This window comes from Nycticebus coucang, chromosome 5, assembly GCF_027406575.1.
Source record: "Nycticebus coucang isolate mNycCou1 chromosome 5, mNycCou1.pri, whole genome shotgun sequence".
Classification (NCBI taxonomy): domain Eukaryota; kingdom Metazoa; phylum Chordata; class Mammalia; order Primates; family Lorisidae; genus Nycticebus; species Nycticebus coucang.
Window position 1 is genome coordinate 115,228,300 of NC_069784.1, and position 22,294 is coordinate 115,250,593.

The 22,294-nt window shown below is 39.5% G+C and overlaps 1 protein-coding gene across 11 annotated transcripts in view; it reads right to left on the reverse strand.

The window, feature by feature from the left end:
• The window catches only part of NHSL1 (NHS like 1), a 260,231-nt gene that overhangs the window by 13,154 nt on the left and 224,783 nt on the right, over positions 1–22,294 (reverse strand). For 8 of the 11 annotated variants that reach the window (XM_053590637.1, XM_053590639.1, XM_053590644.1 and 5 more), the window contains 2 exons: positions 12,419–12,611; positions 6,926–7,057 (listed from right to left, as the gene is read on the reverse strand). In XM_053590637.1, the coding sequence (XP_053446612.1) occupies positions 6,926–7,057; positions 12,419–12,611 (325 nt within the window). The remainder of the gene's footprint in view (positions 1–6,925; positions 7,058–12,418; positions 12,612–22,294) is intronic. The other 3 variants (XM_053590641.1, XM_053590642.1, XM_053590645.1) reach the window with 1 other exon arrangement.

Here is a 22,294-nt window from a genome sequence, read left to right on the forward strand (position 1 = left end):
TCCCAAGTAGCTGGGACTGCAGGCACCTGCCACCACACCAGGCTAATGTTTTCTATTTTTAGTAGAGACAGACTGTCACTCTTGCTCAGGCTGGTCTGGAACTCCTGACCTCCAGCAATCCTCCTACTTCAGCCTCCCAGAGTATCAGGATTACAGGTGTGAGCCACGGTGCCCACCCAGTGATTTTTTTTCTTTTTTTTTTTTTTTGTAGAGACAGAATCTCACTTCATCGCCCTCTGTAGAGTGCCGTCACGTCACATAGCTCACAGCAACCTCCCACTCCTGGACCTAGGCGACTCTCCTGCCTCAGTCTCCCGAGTAGCTGGGACTACAGGCATCTGCCACAATGCCTGGCTTTTTTGTTGCAGTTTGGCCGGGGCCGGGTTTGAACCCACCACCCTCGGCATATGGGGCCAGTGCTCTACCCACTGAGCCACAGGCACCGCCCCCACCCAGTGATCTTTGATGTTGCCATTGTAATTGTTTTGGTGTCCCACAAACTATACTCACATCAGACAGAAAAGTCAATGGGTAGATATTGTGTGTTCTGACTGCTCCCCCTACCAGATGATCCCCCATCTCTCTCTCCTCAGGCCTCCCTTCTCCCTTTAAATCAAACACCAAAAATGATTAAGCTTAGTGAGGAAGGCTTGTCAAAAGCCAAGACAGACTAAAAACCAGACCTCCTACACCAATTAGCCAAGTTGTGAATACAGATGAAAAGTTCTTGAAGGAAATTAAAAGTTCTATGCTAGAGAACACACGAATGACAAGAAAGTAAACAGCCTCATTACCAACATGGAGAAAGTTGTAGCAGTCTGGATAGAAGATATAACCAGCCATGACATTCTGTTAAGCCAGAGCCTGACCTAGAACAAGGTCCTAACTCAAGTCTGAGAGAAGTGAGGAAGCTGCAGAGAAAAGTTGGAAGCTAACAGAGGTAAGTTCACGAGGCTTTAGGTAAGAAGCCTTCTCCAAAACATAAACCGGCAAGGTGAAGCAGCAAGTTATGCAGAAGATCTAGCAACAATAATTGATGAAAGTAGCTACACTAAAGAACAGATTTTCAATGCAGATAAAACTGCTTTCTATTTCTAGAAGAGGATCCCATCTAGGACTTTCATAGCTAGAGAAGAGAAGCCAATACTTTAAAGCTTCAAAGGACAGGCCAACACTCTTACTGGGGGCTAATGCAGCTGGTGACTACTAAATTGAAGCCAAAGCTCATTTACCATTCAGAAAATCCTAGAGCTCTTAAGAATTATGCTAATTCTACTCTGTCCATGCTGTATAAAGGGGACAACAAAGCCTGGATGTTTAAGGCATGGTATGCTGTGCTGTATATTTTGCTGTACATGGGGTAAGCCCACTATTGAGACCTATTGTCCAGAAAAAAAAAGATTCCTTTCATTGAAAATACACTCAGTAACCCAAGAACTCTGATGAAGATGTGCAAAGAGATTATTGTTGTTTTCTTTTTTTTTTTTTTTGAGACAGAACCTCAAGCTGTTGCCCCTGGATAGAGTGCTGTGGCATCACAGCTCACAGCAATCTCCAACTCCTGGGCTTAAGTGGTTCTTTTGCCTCTGCCTCCCAAGTAGCTGGGACTACAGGCACCTGCCACAAAGCCCGGCTATTTTTTGGTTGTAGTTGTTATTGTTGTTTTGGCAGGCTGGGGTTGGATTCTAACCCGCCAGCTCTGGGGTATGTGGCTGGCACCTTAGCCACTTGAGCTACAGGTGCCGAGCCTTAATGTTTTCATGCCTGCTAACACAATATCAGTTCTGCAGCCTATTGATCAAGGAATAATTTTGACTTTCAAGTCCTATTGAAAGTTCTTTCTTATTACTTACTAAATACATTTTGTAAGGTTCCTCTGATGAATTTGAGCAAAGTAAATTGAAAACCTTCAGGAAAGGATTAACCATTCTGGATGTCCTTGAAAACAGTTGTGATTCATGGGAGAAGGTCAAAATATTGTATTAACAGGAGTTTGGAAGAAGTTGACTTCAACCCTTGTGGATGACTTTGAGCAATTCAAGAGTTCAGTGGAGGCAGTAACTGCAGATGTGGTAGAAATAGCATGAAAACCAGAATGAGAAATGGAGCCTGCAGAAGTGACTGAATTGGTGCAATCTCATTATCCAACCTGAAAGCATCGCTTCTTATGGAGAAGCAACAAAAGTGGTTTCTTGAAATGGAATCTACTCCTGGTGAAGATGCTGTGAATATTGTTGAAATGACAACAAAGGATTTAGAATATTTTATGAACTTGCTTTATAAAGCAGTGGCAAGATTCGAGAGTATTAACTTCAATTTTGAAAGAAGTTCTACGGTGGGTAAAATGCAACCAGATAGCATTGCATTCTATACAGGAATCTTTGTTGAAAGGAAGAATCTGTTGTATGGCAAACTTCACCGTGTTATTTTAAGAAATTAGCCCAGCCACCTCAACCTTTAGCAAACGCCACCTTGATCAGTCAGTAGACATCAACATTGAGGCAAGACCCTCCACCAGCAAGATCACAGATCTTTCAAGGCTCAGATGATTGTTAGTATTTTCTTTAGCAATAAAGTATTTTTAAATTAAGGTAAGTACATTTTTAAAAAAGATAATGCTATTACACACTTAACAGACTACAGTTTAGTATAAACATAACTTTTACATGCACTGGGAAACAAAAATAATTCATATGATTCACTGTATTGTGATATACGCATTATCATGGTGGTATGGAATCAAATCTGCAATCTCTCTGAGGTATGGACAAATTGGTTAAAGAAGAAAACAAACTACAAACAAATTTAGACCACTTAGGTTTTGTTCAAAATCTTGATGGGTATAAATGTCTTAACACAATAATTAAGTAAGTAAGGTGAAGGCTATGTTAACCAGTTTGATGTAAGCATTCCAAATTATATATAAAATCAGCTCATTGTACCCCCATAATCTTGATGGGATTTATCTGATTTTCAAACATAACCTAGGGCAGTGCCCATAACTCAGTGGGTAGGGTGCTGGCCACATATACCAGGCTGGCGGGTTTGACCCCAACCCGGGCCTGCTAAACAACGATGACAACTGCAACAATAACAACAAACAATAGCCAGGCATTATGGTGGGCACCTGTAGTCCCAGCTACTTGGGAGGCTGAGGCAAGAGAATCACTTAAGCCCAAAAGTTTGAGGTTGCTGTGAGCTGTGACATCATGGCACTCTACCAAGGGTGACATAGTGAGAGACTGTCTCAAAAATAAATAAATAAAAAATAACCCAAAGAAATAATTATGTATAATTTCTCTCTTTCTTGTTAATGATACTATCAGAGATCTCTAATTTCTAAAAAATAAATATAATTAAGGATAAGAATCTATGAGTTCATTTATTTAAGGTTTAGTGTATGAATTTTTTCAAAAGTCTCGCTGGGTCTTTAGTAATGTTCCTGGTACCAGCTATCAAAAATTATTTATAACGAGATGCTTTAAGTGAGGCTTTTTAGAGAATCTATATGATGAATTCAGTAGCTAAACATAATTATATACCAATAAAATAATCCTATCTGATTCTCGAAGATGAAACTTCATAAAGCAATATTCAGATAAGTTTCTGTATAGTTTTAAGATTACAGAAAAAAAATTGAAATGCCCAATTCATTTAAATGGAAGATAACAAATTGTAAGTTATCAGATACGCTTTAGAAGTAAACATTAAATATCAGACCTTGATTTGAAAGGGTTATTATAGGGCTGTATATACTATTGTATGGTACATTTTACTACCCCAAAGTGAGAGTCCACTATTTACAGGCTTTCAAGTAAAAACTGCAAGTAATTGGGCAGCACCTGTGGCTCAAAGGAGTAGGGCGCCGGCCCCATATGCAGGAGGTGGCGGGTTCAAACCCAGTCCCGGCCAAGAAAAAACTGCAGATAATTAAATATAATTTTTAATTCATAGAAGCATCTCTGTATAGTTAACATTTTAAAACTCCAAAGTCTTTGACAACTTGGACAATTTCTAGTGGAGAAGTTGCATCTTTACTAGTGAATGCCTTATCTTCAGATAATCATTTTCTTTCTTGTCTAATATGTTTAACTTTGCCATACTTTCTCCTCATATTTTATATCTACAAGAGGACTAATTTTAAGGAACATAAGAAGTATCCATTTTTGATAATTATTAGTTAGGTAGTATAAGACTTCCAAAATGACATCCTTTTAAATGCAAAATATTGGGAGAAAAGACAAGATCATCCAAAAATCTTGTAAGAATAGAACAAATAAATATATGATCTAATTTTTTGCTAAATAAAACTCTGTTCAAATGTTATCCCCTCAATCAAGCCACCAATCCTCCAACTAGCCTACCTAGAGAACTGGAGTCCTTATCTAACTTTCTTTTTCTCTCTAAACTAGCTCTGATCTGGTCTAGATACAGTTGCCTCAGCTGACCTCCAGCTGTGATCCAGGTAATGTCACGGACGTCACTGATGGTTTCATGTCTGGCAACAGTCGTGACATAGACCATGTGGGGAAAACAGTTTTCCTTCCTCCAGCATTAGTGTAGTTTCATGTACTCTTATTATTGATTTCAAAATTATTCAGTTTAAAAAACAAACAACAAAAAAACTAAACAGAAAATATTCAGTTTAAGGAAGACATGAATTACCTAGCCAGCCAGATCATTCCAGTAAGATCAAAGAAGTAGCTGAGTTATCTGGTTGTTACATAAACAAAATGATAAAAATGTATACCTCCCTCACTGTGGGGTTCATACTACATATGTATGTAGACAATTAGTGTGTCTTCACAGTCATCCAAAACCTCTTGAAGGTGGTCAACTATTTTGGTTGGGAAGCTGCTTAAAATGTAGCTTACTTCAAGACATCAATGCTCTTACAAGGGACCTAACCGCCTGCCCAGAAAGTCATTGCCTTATGGCACATCTCCTAAGAGACCAAAGTATAAATGTAACTGAAGTGCTTGAAGCAATCAGCCTACTAAGTATCTATGGAACATACCAGCACAAAGTAGCTTCTTAAAGTAGTTAGCCGTTACTTCAAGCATTAAAAAAGAAAAAGTCTGAAAGAATAAGACACAGGAAGCCGAGAGGAGAGGGAGAGAGCAGAACAGGTCAGTAAGGCAAAGGTTTCGGGCCAGTGCCTGGAGGCCTCGGGGGGCTCCGGCAGAACCGGCCCACTGAAAGCAGCAGCGTGTGGGCCATGAGCCAACTTCAGAACCCCCAGGGGGCACCTGCAGTCTTGCCCTTGCTCCTAATGAACCCTTCCCTTACGCAGTAAGACAAGTACCATGTGCCATCTGGGTCACTGGAGCCACCCAGAGCACAGGCAAAGCATCGTCCTCTTGTCCAACGGCTGCTGCCGTCTGGAAGGCAGAACACACACGCTGTAGTACCGGATGGCAGTAAGAGAGGCAATGCCAGGTCAAGAGGAGGAGTCTACCCTCCCCAACACAGGGCGCTCAGGCACGGCTGCTGGGGCAAAAAGAAACATGAGCACAATGTCTGCAGCACCCAGTACTCAGAGCTGAAATGCGACCTCAAGGCAGCGTGATTCCTATTGCTAAGTTAAACTCATTTTACTTCAGAATAATGACTCTCGGTTTCTAGAGTGTAAACTTTGATAGTTGATAAAAGTAAATAGAAACGTCGGGTGAAAGTAACTACAGTAGAACCTCTGTAAGTTGACCCATCGAGGGACTGTAACAAACTGGTTAACATACGGAGGTGGTCAACATAAGGAAGTAGGCCTGCTGGGCTGATATGTACATGTGCTGCATGTCCAGTCCATGAAAATCAGGTCAACTGAATGAGGCTGTCAGCGTAGGTAGGAAGGTGGTCAACTACGGAGGTTCTACTGTATTAGGGAATAAGTCCATAGGTTGGCCACAAACGAAGAGGCAGATTTCAAGATAGGTAGTATGACGTTCCCTGTGACAGTGACAAGGAGCAATTATGATTATAGTAGTGTCAGGGGCTAAGTGCGTCACATGTATAAATTCGTTTAGTCTTCAAACAACCCTATGAAGTAGGTTGTATCACCAACCCCCATTTGTTAAGTAAGGAAATAGACTCAGAGATGTGAAGTCACCGAGGACACTCAGAGTGAGTGCCAGGGTTGGGGTTCAACCCTGAGCAAACTGACACCAGCACTACCCCTGACCCAGGAGCTGTACTTTGCTGCTCTGCAGATAGTTCTGCTGGGCCCCATAAAAATACACGGAAAGGAAGTTAATATAGACAGAGGAGAATGAAAGGATTACCCAACACATATAAAGATAAGCAGAAAGAAAACGGATAGGTGAATAATGAACCAAATAAACCCCTTCCTTCAACCAAAAATATTTTTTTCTGTTTCTGGCTTTTGTCCCAGGTTAAAAAATACTGAATAAAGAAACTGTGAACTTGTTTCCTTGAAAGTAATGAAGGCATTATGCACTATAAATAACTATTTTCCACCATACTGACAATCCCAGACTGCTGTTTCTGATGACAAAATACCACCAGTATTGTCAGGTAAATGGTGAAATCTACACTCATAATTTGAAGCCCTAGAACGAGTTTTCAGTTTAAGAAAACTTAAGATCTACGTGAAAAGTAAATTTCATTGCGGGAATACCAGTGTTGGAGGTACACAGAGATGATGATGTAACTATCAATTTCTATCAACACAGTTAATAATTCTCATAGAAGCTCTTCTCCCTTTACCTTCTCCCCAACATCCAGAAAACCGTGTCTGCCTGGGATATTAAGATTTGTACCTACGGCCTCATTCAGGAAGGAAGCTGGCCCTCTGGGGTACCAAACGGCTGTCAGTATGTATCGATTTTATAAGCACCACCGATGAGGTTAGTGGAGTCATGCGGAGGAGCACTAAGGGGCAGGAGAACACAGTTCTGATGAGCCATACCTAGCTCCTTCTGTATGTTGTCAGGGACTCCTGTAATAGTCTTTCTCCTTTTGACTTTCTTCGGTCGTCTTACCAGAGTGTCTGTGTAAATTAGAGACCGCCGAAGGCTGGCCTGGCGATCAAAATTCTCCCCTGATGTAGAGTAGTAGAAGCAAAGCAATGTTATTTTCAAGCAAGCTGACACCATGCACTTTCTTCCAGAAGCTTGTTGTAAAATGATAAGAAGGTATTAATAATGATGTTAGCTAGTCATATGATGAGGAACGCTGAAGGGCGAAAAGGGAAGGAGAGCACATTATCATCATAAGGCTGTTTTCCAATTTGTGTGTCCTTCCAAAGCAAGCACCTTCATCTTATTTTCAAACGAGCTGGAGCAACCCATGTGAATTTGCAATGAAAGGTGATTGTGTTATTTTAAAAAATGGATCATTTCGGAAGTGTTTCACTTATATCCTCTGGTCCCCAAAACCACTCACATCAGCATGTATGTGGAGACGGCAATGCATATACAGCAGAACCTCTGTGAGTTGACTTCCCAAGGGACTGTAACAAATTAGTCAACATGAGGGACTTCCACTGAGTTCGTGTGGTACATGTCCAGTCTATGAAAATGGTCAACTTAAGGAGGTGGTTGACGTAGGGAGGTGAACAACTGTGGAGGTTCTACTGTATTTTATTTATTTGTTCATCCCCAGAGACAAACATATTAATGTCTTGTCTTGTGTGATGAAACAAGTAGCTTAAGCAAGTTGAATGGAGAACTTCTGCTTCAATCAAAGAATCTTGACAACTATAATGAAAATGAAATGCCTTATAATGATAAAGTACTTTCGCCATGATGACACCCAGGAGCACTGCTGTTGTTAAAGCTGAACCTCTTCTCTCAGTTTCATAATTCGTTCTTAAACTTCATTTTAATTCAGACATACTCAAGTGCTGTTCCAATCGAACCTGGAATGCCACATCCACAGGGCATTTTTTCCTTCTAGGCTGTAAACTTAGTGTGATTAATACACCATGAGAAATGAGAAAATAATAAAGTCTGTAACAGTATCGGTTACTGACTGACCTATTTTAAATTACTTGCCAGTTTCGCGAAAGAAAGTGTTATAGCACTGGCCTTTTTGAATGGTTATTTTCCTCAAAAAGTGATTTTAAAAAATGTATACACACAGCAATATTACAAACTTCTATGATTTTACGCATAAGAAGAGTATAAAAACATCCACTCTTTTCAGCAACATTGACACTGATTCAAAGTGGGTATGCAGTGGGCAATGCAACTTCTATTTTGATAAGAATAAATTATGAACTTTAACCAAAACAGAGCATAAAAGATGTGAATGATCAAAACACATTTTATCCACCAAGCAACCAACTTAAATAAATGCTTGCAAACTTAACAAACGCTTGTAACTCTGTTGCTAGTAAAGAGATATAGAAATGATTGAGAGAAGACCCTGAAATACCGGAAGGTACCGTTGCTATAAAAAATGGGTCACTGTGCGATCGCATAAATGATGCTTGTAAGGGGCAATCAACTTCAGTGGTTTACTAGTTCCCTGCAGCCGAGGAAAAAATGTTCTTGTAGCAAGACATTAAGAATGGGAAAAAACAGCATGTGCTTATAATCCCAGCTACTTGGGAGGCTGAGATGAGAGGATCACTTCAGCCCAGGAGCTCAAGACCAGCCTGGGCAACATTTGCAAGAAAAAAAAAAAGAAGTAGATAAAACATTAATAGAAAAAAAAAAAAAAAAGAAGTAGATAAAACATTGATAGGAAAAAAAAAGAAAAGAAGTAGATAAAATAATAGAAATTAATAGAAAGCTGCATCCAGTTTTGCTTCCTAGGCAAAAAGAAAAGATAAAACCTCCCAAGCTCCAAGAAAATGAAGAAAAAGCCATTTGATAAGGGTGAACATCTGAGACACACCCTATTAAAAGCACCATATGCTTCATCTTGTACTGTGACCTAAAAAGACTGTCTCCTCCACTGCGTTTACATTTTTTGAGGGTAGGGACTATGATTCATGTACTTTAGCATACCCTATAATGCTCAGTTAATGCCTGGTACAAAGTCGTTATTCAGTAATTATTTGTTGAATTTAATCCCTCCCTTTCACTGAAAAATTGCATTAGTCTTGGTTACTACTTAGAAATAAACTTAGGGGCTCAGCGCCTGTGGCTCAAGTAGCTAAGGTGCCAGCCACATACACCTGAGCTGGTGGGTTCGAATCCAGCCCGGGCCTGCCAAATAACAATGACAACTGCAACCAAAAAATAGCTGGGTAAATTTTGGCAGGTGCCTGTAGTCCCAGCTACTTGGGAGACGGAGGCAGGAGAATCGCTTGAGCCCAGGAGTTGGAGGTTGCTGTGAGCTCTGATGCCACGGCACTCTACCCAGGGCAACAGCTTGAGGCTCTGTCTCAAAAAAAAAGAAAAGAAATAAACTTAGGTAACTCAACATCAGTATAAAATTGTTTAAGTATGTTTACCCCCTCTATTTATCATCAGGAGGAAGAGGTGTTATCTCATGTGGCAGATTATGGAACACACGAACAGTTAAAATTTTTTTTTTCCTCCTCACCTCTTAGAACATGCCAAATGCCCACAGGGTCAATTTTCCAGCCAGCAGCTTATTGGGCTAACGTTCTACCTCTGTCTGGTGGGCTACACTCTGGATTTGAAATAACATACTTACTTATTGGCATGTTTTTCCTGCTAAGCCTTACCAAAAATCAAACCGGAGGTTCAATATTCACCCTAATTAATGAGCATTTGACAATTCCCTACAGGAAGATACATTTTTATGATACATTTAATAAAAATCTTCTAGGACTTTAGAAATTCATAATTCACAGAGCAGGAAGTAGTATAACCTATGTTGATTCAACCACCCAAAGTAGAAATTTTAAATTTATTGCTTCTTGGCCAGATAAGGTGGTTCATGCCTGTAATCCTAGCACTCTGGGAGGCCAAGGCAGGTGGGTTGCCTGAGCTCACAAGTTCCAGACCAGCCTGAGTAAGAGCAAGACCCTGTCTCTACTAAAAATAGAAAAATCAGCCGTGTGTTGTGGTTCCAGCTACTTGGAAGGCTGAGGCAAGAGGATGGCTCGAACCCAGGAGGTATGAGGTTGCTGTGAGCTACTCTGATGCCATAGAACTCTACCCAGAGCAATAGAGTGAGACTTTGTCTCAAAAAAAAAAATATATATATATATTGCTCTTTTTACACCAGATTAGAAAAACTAATCATTTAAGAAATAGATACATGTATGGGGCGGTGCCTGTGGCTTAAGGAGTAGGGCGCTGGTCCCATATGCTGGAGGTGGTGGGTTCAAACCTAGCCCCAGCCAAAAAAAAAAGAAATAGATACATGTGTATGTGAACACACATATCTAGATAGTGGATCAATAAATATGTAATTAGATGTTATATATAATTCTGACATTTCTACAAAATGTTACTCAATTATTAAAAGTAAATTGCATTTTGACATAACTCAGACTGCTCTTTCTTTATTGTCATTCACCTTTCCTGTGTGGCATTTTAAAGGTCTCCTTTTCAGCTCTACGTAATTCTTATCTATTTAGTCATTAAACAGGAGAATTAAAGCTCAAAAGATACAACACTGTCTTCTGCTGTGATGATGTAATTCATTGCAAATAATTCTTTATTCCTGAAATTCCTGTGACTCTATTTTAAATCACTTCATCTCAAGAGAATGCATTTCATCCTAATTCCATTAAGGAGCATCATACTGCATAGCACAATCTTCTTATCTCGTAATATTATTTCATGGGCATTTAATCATATGCAAGGTAATTACATTTCTCCTGAATTTAATCAATAAATTATTCATTTTCTTACAGAAAATAAGCATCCATGTATTTCATCAAACAACAAACACTCTATTTTATCTTAAAACGTAGCTACTTTTAAAAATAATCTTTAAAAAAGTGACGAGGGGTAAAGACTCACCTATCAGGTACAGTGAACACTACTCTGGTGATGAGCATGCTAAAAGCCCTGACTTATGTCCTGTATAAAGTAGCCACAAAACAAAAACATTTGTACTCCCTTCATATTTTCAAATGAAAAAAAAAACAAAACATTTTTTTTTTTTTTTTAATGTGAGGTAGGTAAATAAGAAACACATTCAGAAAGATCAACAATACTATTTGGGAAAAAAAAAAAAAGGATTAAAATGCCCTGTTTATTCTTTTAAGGTTTAAGTAAAATAAATGTGGAAAAATGTATATTGAATGAAAATCATTCATGTATTTGTTTATTGCATTTCTATGGAATCCAAAATGAGTGCCAAATGTAATTTCTAAGCCTTTTTTTTGGCTGGGGCTGGGTTTGAACCCACCACCTCCAGCATATGGGGCCGGTGCCCTACTCCTTGAGCCATAGGCGCCGCTCAATTTCTAAGCTTTTTATAAAGTTTAAAAAACCTTTAGTAACTATCAAAATGTTATTAGCCCCTTACAAACTCACCAATGCCATGGCAGAAAGCAGTAGCCTTAGAAACATGGCTAGAATACTATGGGTTTTCATCCTAGTTGTTTATGAAAACTCATCCTTTTTGGCCACTTGATTTTTTTTTTTAGGTTCTGGCCCTATGGCCCCTGCTTTTTATGGACTGAGTATCAGTGGTCACTATTAGCCATTTATTTCCTTCAAACACACAGTCGAATGGTTGAAGCTATTAACTCTTACCGCATCTGTTTTGCACTTTATACCTGCCCCAAATCATTGACCCATGCTTGTTGAGGGTTATGGAGGTAATTAAGCAGAAAATTTTGGTATCTTTTTAAATAGCTCTTCTAATTTCATCTTTGAGTTTTATGTACATTATTAATATTTATATTCCAAATAGTGTAACATATTCTATGCATGTTATATTCATAAAAAATTAATTTTTGTTTGATGATTATGGAATACAAATTATGAAAATCAAAATATAACTTTGTTACCCTATTAAGTTTCTAAAAAATACTTCTATAGTCATTATTAATTCACTTGATAGTTTGAAGTAATTTTTCCCTCTTTTCCACTTGAAAAAGAAGAAAATCTATCATTCAGAAAAACCACTAAATAATTATATTATTTCTATTCATGTTACTTAAAATAACCCTCTAGATGGAAAATATATAATTTTTTCTTATCCAGGATAACATTTAGAAGATGTTTCTATTTAACCAAAAGATTATTAAGAAGGGATTTAATTTAAAAAACACTCTTTAGATGAACAGTTGGAACCGTGAGTTGACAACAATCTTTGGTGATATAGTTTTCTATCTAACAAGTAATCAATATTTTGTAAGCACACACATACGTAGTTTAGTATTCCCTTTCTTAAACAATAAACCATACCTTAGCTATTTACCTTTGATGTATAAATGAAACGCTAAGAACATATAACAAAAAGCTTGTCCTTCTCCTAAGTCCATTCTGAATTCGGAACCCGTCAGCCTAGCAAAGCGTACCAGTTATGTTAATAGGAACCACATCAGCCTGGACCATCTGGGCATGCTGTCGTATCTTCTCTTCTGGTGTGGGCAGTGGAAGTGACTTGGTCCAGTTTGTCTGAGTATTAAGGTCAGAGAAGTCATTTGAGGTTGGCGTTTTAGATCTCCTGATGAAAATAAATCTTTCTTCTTCTGATGAAGAGAGAGAACACTGCAGAGAAAAAAGAGGCAGTAGCCACAACGTATAAATAGCTGGCAGAAACATTTAAAAATACATTTCTTATTTTGAAAAAATTAGATTGACTTAAAGGCAGCTGGAAAAAAATGGGGCCCACTCAGGAACAGAGGCAATGGTTTGCTCATCCTCTGGGATGTGACCCACAATATACGTGACTCACACTGGCCTTAGTCTGAAACTGAGGACAGCAAAAGGTTTTGCTGACCCACCTGATCTTTCAAGTTCTGTTTTTTCCTCTATGTACTGTGGTCACAAAGCTTATGGATAGATTCTAACATTAGAAGCCTAGAGAAACATCACGGCTGTGGCCATCAGTTTCCGTTTTTATTAAAATTTAGTTCTGCTCAAAGTAATTTCTAGACTCAATCTTATTTCCTGTAGGCTCCGATTCAAGAGACATTTCAAAAATGATAGAGCTATTGTTGTTGAACGATCTGTGCTCTTCTGAAACCATTTATAGAGGGGGAAAAAATCAGTGTGAAATCGTTAAATTATGAGACGCTGACTAAAGCTCTGCTCTGAGCCTGGCAGAATTCCACGAAAACCTTTCTGCCAGGGTCTGTTTTGATACAGATTAACACCCTGACTGAAGAGCTCTTCTTTAATACCTTTCTTCCCATAACACCTTAAAAAAGAGAAGCAAGAAGGTTGTGTTGGCAAGCATTCATGATGGGTTTCACCAGGGCTCCATGGCAGCTGGTTCTATGGTCAGGAAGCTCCACAAAGTCAAAACGGATGCAGGGCTGCTTAGGACCATGCACCAAAAAGGACAATGGACTTTTGCAGGGAAATGGTAGTTTATAATATATAGTAAAGGTATAAAAACTGCTCTTCAAGCCTAGAGCATATAAACTACCACTTAGGAAAAGTAAGTCTTTCAGAAAGAATTTTACTGAAGAATAAAAAGTCAGTGAACCTTCCCAAAAGGAAAACCTGCACAACTGGCACCCAGATCAATCCCCACACCAAACACCCCCAAACGAGGGTGACTGCTATCTGGACGCCTAACACCACACAGCTGTGTTTAGCTTGTATTTGAACTTTCTCTAAAGGGAATCACACTGTTCTCTTTTGTGACGTGTTGCTTTCATTTAACAGCATGTTTGTGAGGATTTACGTGTATCTATCTTTATAAAGCATGGATGCCTTTCTGGATATGATGCAAGTTTCTAGGAAGACACAGGTAACAAATATACAGAAATGCACTGCTCGGAAATCTCAAACCCAAGAACATAGTCATCACTGTTTAATGCCACTGAATTCATCTTGCTGCAAGATATCTGTATTTATTTCACAAATACTAGAGCTCCAAAAATCTGAAAAAGACGATGACTATGTAAAAAGCAATGCAAATAATAGGCCCCTAAACTAAGAATCCCAACCTGAGTTTGTTTCTAAACCTTGGCGTTTTCTTTGCTGTAACACGGGGCTTTTATTGCCTACCTCCTGCATCCACAGAGTCAGTCTTAGGACGTAAAGAGCTGCTAAATGTGGAAGTGTCTGTAACTGCTAAATCTCACAGACATAAAGGTGGGGCTCAGATAAATATGACTTTAAAAAAGCAAAATTGTTAATTGACAAGTAGCCATGTTTTCCTTCTATGGAGGGTAATGATAATAAAGACATTATGGAAATAAAAATATAAAAAAATAACTTCATTTCAATATATTTACTTTATGTTCTTAATATATAAAATGACTATTTAGTTTCTTTCCACCTAAGCAAAATGTGACATAATGTTTGTAATTATGCCAGGTGCAGTGGCTCACACCTGTAATCCTAATACTCTGAGAGGCCAGGGAGGGACAATCGCTTAAGCTCAGGGGTTCAAGACCAGCCTAAGCAAGAGTGAGACCTCATCTCTACTAAAAATGAAAAGTAGAAGAATCAGCCAGATGTTGTGGCAAGTGCCTGTGGTCCCAGCTACTTGGGAGGCTGAGGCAGGAGGATCACTTGAACCCAAGAGTTTGAGGTTGCTATGAGCTAGACTGATGCCATGGCAAGCTAGCCGGGGCAACAGAGTGAGACTTAATCTCAAAAAAACAAAACAAAACAATTGTAATTAAACTAACAAATACACTCCTTTTATAAACTGAGTATTTGTGACTTATGATACTAAATTGTACTATATCTATTCATACTTAATCTGATACTGGTTTAAATGGTTACAGTTCACAGATACAGTTCAAGGTTACAGATCCTTGAAAGATAGTCAAAGGAATTTCTGAAATAGCAGCAGCTAAGCCATACTAATGTACATCAATTATTTTCAACCTTTTTGCAGTTAACACTTATTAAGTTTGATTTATAATACATATTTTCTTTTCTTTCTTCCTTTTTTAATTTTTTTTTTTTTTGAGACAGAGTCTCACTATGTCGCCCTTGGTAGAGTGCCATGGTGTCACAGCTCACAGCAACCTCAAGCTCTTGGGCTTAAAAGATTCTCTTGCCTCAGCCTCCCAAGTAGATTGGACTACAGGCGCCCACCACAACGCCCAGCTATTTTTGTTGTAGTTGTCATTGTTGTTTGGTAGGCCCGGGCTAGATTCAAACCTGCCAGCTCTGGTATATGTGATTGGTGCCCTAGCTGCTGAGCCATAGGTGCCAAGCCTACAATACATATTTTCTTAAGGTTCACATACACAAACATACACAAATAAATTAAAATTAATTTGGGCAGCGCCTGTGGCTCAAGGGGTAGGGCGCTGGTCCCATATGCCGGAGGTGGCGGGTTCAAACCCAGCCCCGGCCAAAAACCAAAAAAAAAAAAGAAAAAAAAATTAAAATTAATTTAATTTATGAATTTCATAGAAGTTTGTGTAAAAGCCACATGTCTTAAGTTTGAATCTTTTAAAAAATATTTAATTAGCATGTTGATACTTTTTTACTTTATTATTTTATTTTTTTAGAGATGGGTCACAGGCTGGAGTGAACAGGTCTGATCATAGCTTATTGTAACTTGAACTTCTGAGCTCGATACTTCAACTTCCTGAGTAGCTGGGACTACAGGCCCAGCTTGGTGGGCTTCTTCTTCTTCTTCTTCTTTTTTTTTTGAGACTGAGTTTCACTATGTCGCCCTCAGTAGAGTGCTGTGGTGTCACAGCTCATAGCAACCAACCTCAAACTCTTGGGCTTAAGTGATTCTCTTGCCTCAGCCTCCCAAGTAGCTGGGACTACAGAAGCCCGCCACTGTAGCCAATACTCCTGGCTATTTTTTGTTGTTATTGTTGCGCTTGTCATTGTCGTTTAGCTGGCCCGGGCTGGGTTTGAACCCGCCAGCCTCAGTGTATGTAGCTGCTGAGGTATAGGCACCAAGCCCTAATTTCTTATTTTTTAAATTTTTTGTAGAGACAGGGTCTTGCTCTATTTTCCAGACTGGTCTTGAACTACTAGCCTCAAGCAATCCTCCTACCTTGGCCTCCCAAAGTAAATCTAGTAAATTAGATTACTCCAATTTCCTTATATGTAGTATACATAGATATAACTTTTCTCGGGCAACCTTGAATTACAGTATAAATCTTGAAGGCAATAAGAAACAAATCCTAACCAAAAAGGTTTAAAAGAAAGAAAAGTAAAACTTTCAGGTTGATGGAAAACAGCTATCTACCTCTTATACAAGGGCTCCCTTTCCCATGGGACATCCGCCAAGGGCGCTGGAAGCTGCTCTGATCCTCTATGTAGAAGCCTCTCGGTGGTGCTCATCAGCCCCACTAACCTCTTTTAGCTGATGGACAGTGATAACTTTGACAGTGATAACTTTCCCAATGAAACAGCATCCCCTGGAGGCTTGGTTGCCATGGACTGATCACCAGGAATGTTCCAGTATGACAAGTGAAAGAGAATCCACTTCATAAAGTGCTCCCTTCCCTTGCAAGAAAATCCCCCAGACAAGCAGGGCGCAGGTAAAGTTATATGCAAATGGGACCGGTCAATAGTACCACCTTCTCCTGAAGAGAAACAAAAGGTTGGGATGGACGCCTGTCAGTGATACGACTCCAGTTGCTGCCAGTGTTTATAAACACAGAAGAAGCACAGGAAAAGCCTCCAGCCTCTTCCTGGCAGAGCACATCATAATTACTCCATTAAGATGGATAAGGCAACACTCCAGATTATTACATTAGCCTCTGAACTGATCTCTGTGCTCTGCCTTATTCACCACACTCCACGACTACTCCCATTTCCAAGAGCCTATTCTCAACACAGCAGCCAAGGGCATCCTTTTAAAACCTAACTCAGATAGATCATGCTGTTCTTCTGTTCAAACCCTCCAAAGCTCTTACTACCATCTACAAGACCCTACATGATCTGCTAACTGACCAACTGTTCTCTGACAGCATTTCCTACTATTCCAGGCACACCATCGGCCATGCTGTACTTCCTACATTCCACGCATGCTTCTGGCCGCAGGGCCTTTGCACTTGCCATGGTGCCACCCGAAACGCTCTTCCTTTTCAGGCATTCACACGTGTGGCACCTTCTTTTTCTTTTGGTGTTTACTTAAGAGTCTTCTTGTTTGGGTCTTACCTGCTGCCCCTATTAATTTCAACTTCTCTCCAACAGTTCATAATCCCCCTTTTCTGTTTTCTTTTTCCTTTTTAGTATACATAACTGGGGTATTTATTTTTTATGTATCATGTCTCTCCCACAAGAATATTACGTTCCAGGAGGCTTTAAATCACAATTACATGCCAAACTATTTCAGAATTTTAGCTTTAAAGGGTCACCAGTTAGTAACTGATTCCCATATGTCTTTCCTTGGGTTGCAGGTTTTATAGGAATTGTTATCTCATTTAATCTTCATCGTGTTAGCCTAGTTTAATAACTAAGGAAATGGAGACTCAGAGGAATGAAGTAATTTTAACTTTTGGGAGGTTCACAAGTGAGCAACTGGGTTTAGAAGCTAAAGTAACTTTACTTTTGGAAGGTTCACAATAGGGCAACTGGGATTAGAAGCCAGATCTGACCCCCACGATCTTTGTTATTTGGCAGTGTTTATAATAAATTATTAGATTTTTCTGGACTAAAAATAAAATGTCCTCTTCTACTGTAAATAAGAAGAAAACCTTTTGAAAAATCTAAAAAAGCCAGCGGTGTGGACTAGTAGATAAAGGAAAATCACAGTGGCATCCTGGCACTGTCATTTACTAGCCATGCATTTTCATCAACTTAATCTCCCTGTGGAGAGAAAAGAATGGCCTGTGTAGCATTGCCATGCTTCCTGTGGATGGAATCCCTCAATATAGAGCGAGGCCGGGTTTGGGGGCTCACTCCAGTAATCCTAGCACTCTAGGAGGCCGAGGCGAGTGGATTGCCTGAGCTCACAAGTTTGAGACCAGCCTCAGCAAGGAGACCCCACCTCTACTACAAACAGAAAAACTAGCCAGTCTCGTGGCAGGCACCTGTAGTCCCAGATACTGGGGAGGCTGAGGCAACAGGATTGTTTGAGCCCAAAAGACTGAGGTTGCTGTGAGCTGTCATGATGGCATCGTGCTCAACCAAGAGTGACTGAGTGAGATTCTGTCTTGAAAAACAAAAAACCCACAAGATTGCCTTGTTTTCAGAATTTAAGAGCAGTGTTTAGATCTGTTAATTGGTCAATAGTGTTCATCAATGCCCCATATCCTGGTCCTGGAAGAAACGGAGGATCACAAAGGAAACATAAGATGCCGTAATTCCTCGTGTCAAATTACTTCATTTAGAAAAGGAGATCACCACAACACCCACAGTTGCTTTGTGGCTTTACATTTTGGAAACTACCAGGTCCTGTCTGGAAATGAGACAGGCTCCCACCAGATGGACAGTAGGGCCTGAAATGTGATCTCCTTCTCATATGGTCTTATATGAAATAGGGTCTGTTTCTCAGAAGAGCCAAGCGATACAGAAATGGTGAAACACAAGGCTTAAACTTTTTTGTTTAATTTGCTTTTTTTTAAAATGAAAAACTGAATTATAATCTGAGCTAAACTTAGTGTTCACTTAGCAATTATTACATGAAAATAGATAGAAAACAGATGAAGTTACATGGAACACTATTTAAGAAGACATCAACATAACATTTCACCTTGGCGGGGAAGACCCCTAACCCTTTGGTGTTTTTCTTCCTGGAATTCAATAAAACTCCCTGTGTTGCCTCTTGGATTTCAAGATCCTTAATAGTTTTACAAGGTGCCAAAACTTAGCAGTCCCTTTGGCTATATGCTTTTTCTGCCTTCAGAATCCTTAAGCCCAAGAGATTCTGAATTATGTTCTCTCTATAGTCCTTTTTTTTTTTTCCTGGACGAAACAACAGAAAAAGTCGGAAGTTGGAAGAATGGAAATGAATCCACACAGAAACACAGTTCCTGGGCTGTCCAGCAACTCTGTGATTTCTATATCCACATTATTAAATAACCTTAATTGTTCATTCTTTCCTATCTGCTATATTAATCCCTCTACAACAAACCTAGCCTTGTTATCAAGAGCTCCAAACTTTGTCATACATGAAATTAAAATTGTAAGACATTTTGGATTTTAAGTATCTCATAGTAAGTAAATCCTCAAATGAATGAAAACAATTATTTAGAAAACAAACATTTAAACTGACAAAGCAATTTCATATTTTTAATCATCTTTTTAATTATTTTATTTTATTTTTTTTTGAGACAGAGTCTCACTATGTCACCCTCAGTAGACTGCCATAGCATCACAGCTCAGAGCAACCTCAAACTCTTGGGCTTAAGTGATTCTCTTGCCTCAGCTTCCCAAGCAGCTGGGACTACAGGCACCTGCTACAATACCTGGCTATTTTGTTGTTGTTGTTGCAATTGTCATTGTTGTTTAGCTGGCCCAGACTGGGTTCGAACCCACCAGCTTTGGTGTATGTGGCCAGCACCATAACCACTGTGCTATGGGCACTGAGCCTTAATCATCTTTTTAGAACAAATTATATAACATAATGAATATTCAAGAACTCACTATCCAACCCATGACCTAAAATATTACTAATAACCTGCATCTATTCTATGCCCTTCCAATCCTATCTCCCTACCTACTAGCTTGGATTTTATGGTCATCATTACTTTACTTCTTGGTATGCACAGGTATCTACATAAATATGTCTAAACTAATGTTTAGATTTGCTTTAACTTATATAAAAATAGTATCATATGTTTGTAGCATTTTAAACTTACTATTACCTTCCTAAGATAGATCCACATAGTTGTGTGAGCCTATAATTCATTTACTTCACTGGGGCATACATTCCACTCCAATACCCCATCTTTTTTATTGATTCTTTTATTGGTGGACTATGGGATTATCACAGATATTCTCTGTATTATGTGAACACTTCAAACCCTCCCAATAAGAAAGTGATCAGGAGGAAAGGGTTACAACAAAAGGATCTATTTCCTATATGTTCATTATTGGAAGAAAAACATGGGCTTTGAAGTCATAAATCTGGGTTTTAATCTTTGTTTCACTTTTGGGCATGATGGATGAGTTCACTATTTGATTGTGGTGATGGCCTCATGTATACATACGTAAAAACTTATTAAATTGCATATTTTAAATATGTATACGTTATTTTATATAAATTATATCTCAGTAAAACTGTTTTGAAAGAGAGAGAAAAATTATTTCAGTATTTAAAAGCTATGTGAGCTTAAGCAAGTGACATAATCTCTCCAAGATATAGTTTCCTCATCCATGAAATGGGCATTATCAAAGCTACTTTGCATGGCCGGGCATGGCGGCTCACACCTGTAATCCTGGCTAGCACTCTAGGAAGCCAAGGCTAGATAGAGGATTGCTTGAGCTCAGGAGTTTGAGACCAGCCTGAGCAAGAGCAAGACCCCATCTCTACCAAAAAATAGAAAATACTAGGTGGTTGTTGTGGGAGGCATCTGAAGTCTCAGCTATTCAGGAGGCTGAAGCAAGAGGATTACCTGAACCCAGGAATTTGGACTTGCTGTGAGCTAAGCAGCACTCTAGCCTGGGCAACAGAGTGAGACTCTGTTACATGTGGAATTAAAATTCATAAATTAAAAAAACAAACCAAAAATAAACTACCTTGCACAGTTACAGTAAGTATTGAATATATATTCACATGGAGCATTGAACTCAGTCTTTGGCACCCAAGTCTTTCCATGTGCCGGGCTCTAAGTTGGGAACACAGACATCATCCACAAGGGAGGGGGCTCTCTTCTGATCTAGAAGAGAGGGCAGATGCGAATAGAGCCTGATTAGAGTGCTGTGGGTATGTACGGCACAGAAAACTGGAACACATCACTGGTTTGCACATATAAAGCCTCGGAAAGGCAGACCCCAATTGTCTCATGCTCGCCAGCGATGGCACAGAGTGAACAGGGTGCTGTAACTGCAGAGCAGAGACACACAGAGCCGCCATCGACTCCTTTGTGTTTCTTTTGTGAAATCACTTGCACAGAGACCCAGTAACACACGAGTGCATTTAGAGTCATCGTGTCTAGACTACAAGCTACCTTAGGCCTGAGACTGCATCCGTGCACTGGGGTCAAGCAGCACTTAAATGTTTTTCGGAAAAATACAATGAGTGAATGACAAGGCAAAGATGGAATAGGAGATGACAAAGGCAGGCATGATGGAAAGGAACTTGGGTAGTTCGGTCATCTTGCCCTGCTGTTTATTTAACCAACACGGTGCGATGGAAAGAAACGGACTCTGAGAAGCCCACATGTGTATCCTCCCTGGTGCTTTCTAGCCATGCGATCTTGAGAAAGTAATTCTGTACTTCTGAGTCTCTGTTTCTGGATCATTCAAATGATAGTAATAGCTATTACAATACCTATTTCATGTGAGTTCCTTTGGAAAACAACTTGTGAAAAAGCTCTATGCTCTGGCGTGTTCCACGGTTATTATCAAGTGAGCAACAGCGCGACCGTGGTTGTCCTACACCTACATGACCTGCAAAGCCGTGATGATCACATGTTTTAGTTGCTGCCTCTCAAATTCATTGTCGTAGGCAGGAAATTCTATGTGGGTGAAATAAAAGACAGGATGAGTCGGAGAGTGGCCAAATTCTCATAAAAACGGAAATGGTCTACTTAGTCGTTTTCTTAGGAGTATAGTTCGAAAAACCAAGGCAGTTTAGTTTAAATACCCGACCTCATCATTTGAGCACACACTATGTGCCCCACACCCTGTGCTGGGGGGGTTCACAGACACTAATTTACTTCAACCTCACGACAACTCTCCAAGGGAGGTAGGATAACCATGTAATTTATTATCAAAACCAGAACACTTCTGAGAGTGAATGGGAATGCAATTAATAATTACACAGAATAGCAGCTGTAAACCAGGGCTGAACTGAGCAAACCAGAGCCATATGGCTTCTCTTTACAGTCAAGGAAAGTGAAACGCACAGAGGAAACCAACTTCCTCAAGGCCACACAGCTGGCCTTCAACAGGTGGAAAAGCTGCCCCACACCTGTACTCTCCAGCATCATGGTAAGTAAGCCTCCATGTCTACAGCTACAGGAGCAAGCCTGTGGCCCTTTTCTCTTCTTCAAAGTCTTCCTTTGATTTAACTATTTCCTATCAATAAGGCCTAAAACAGAAGAGGCTAGTTCAAAGAATAACAGGGAACAGAAAGGTAAATTTTGGTTTCTATCAGTATCATTAAAGCCAACTGGTTGTTG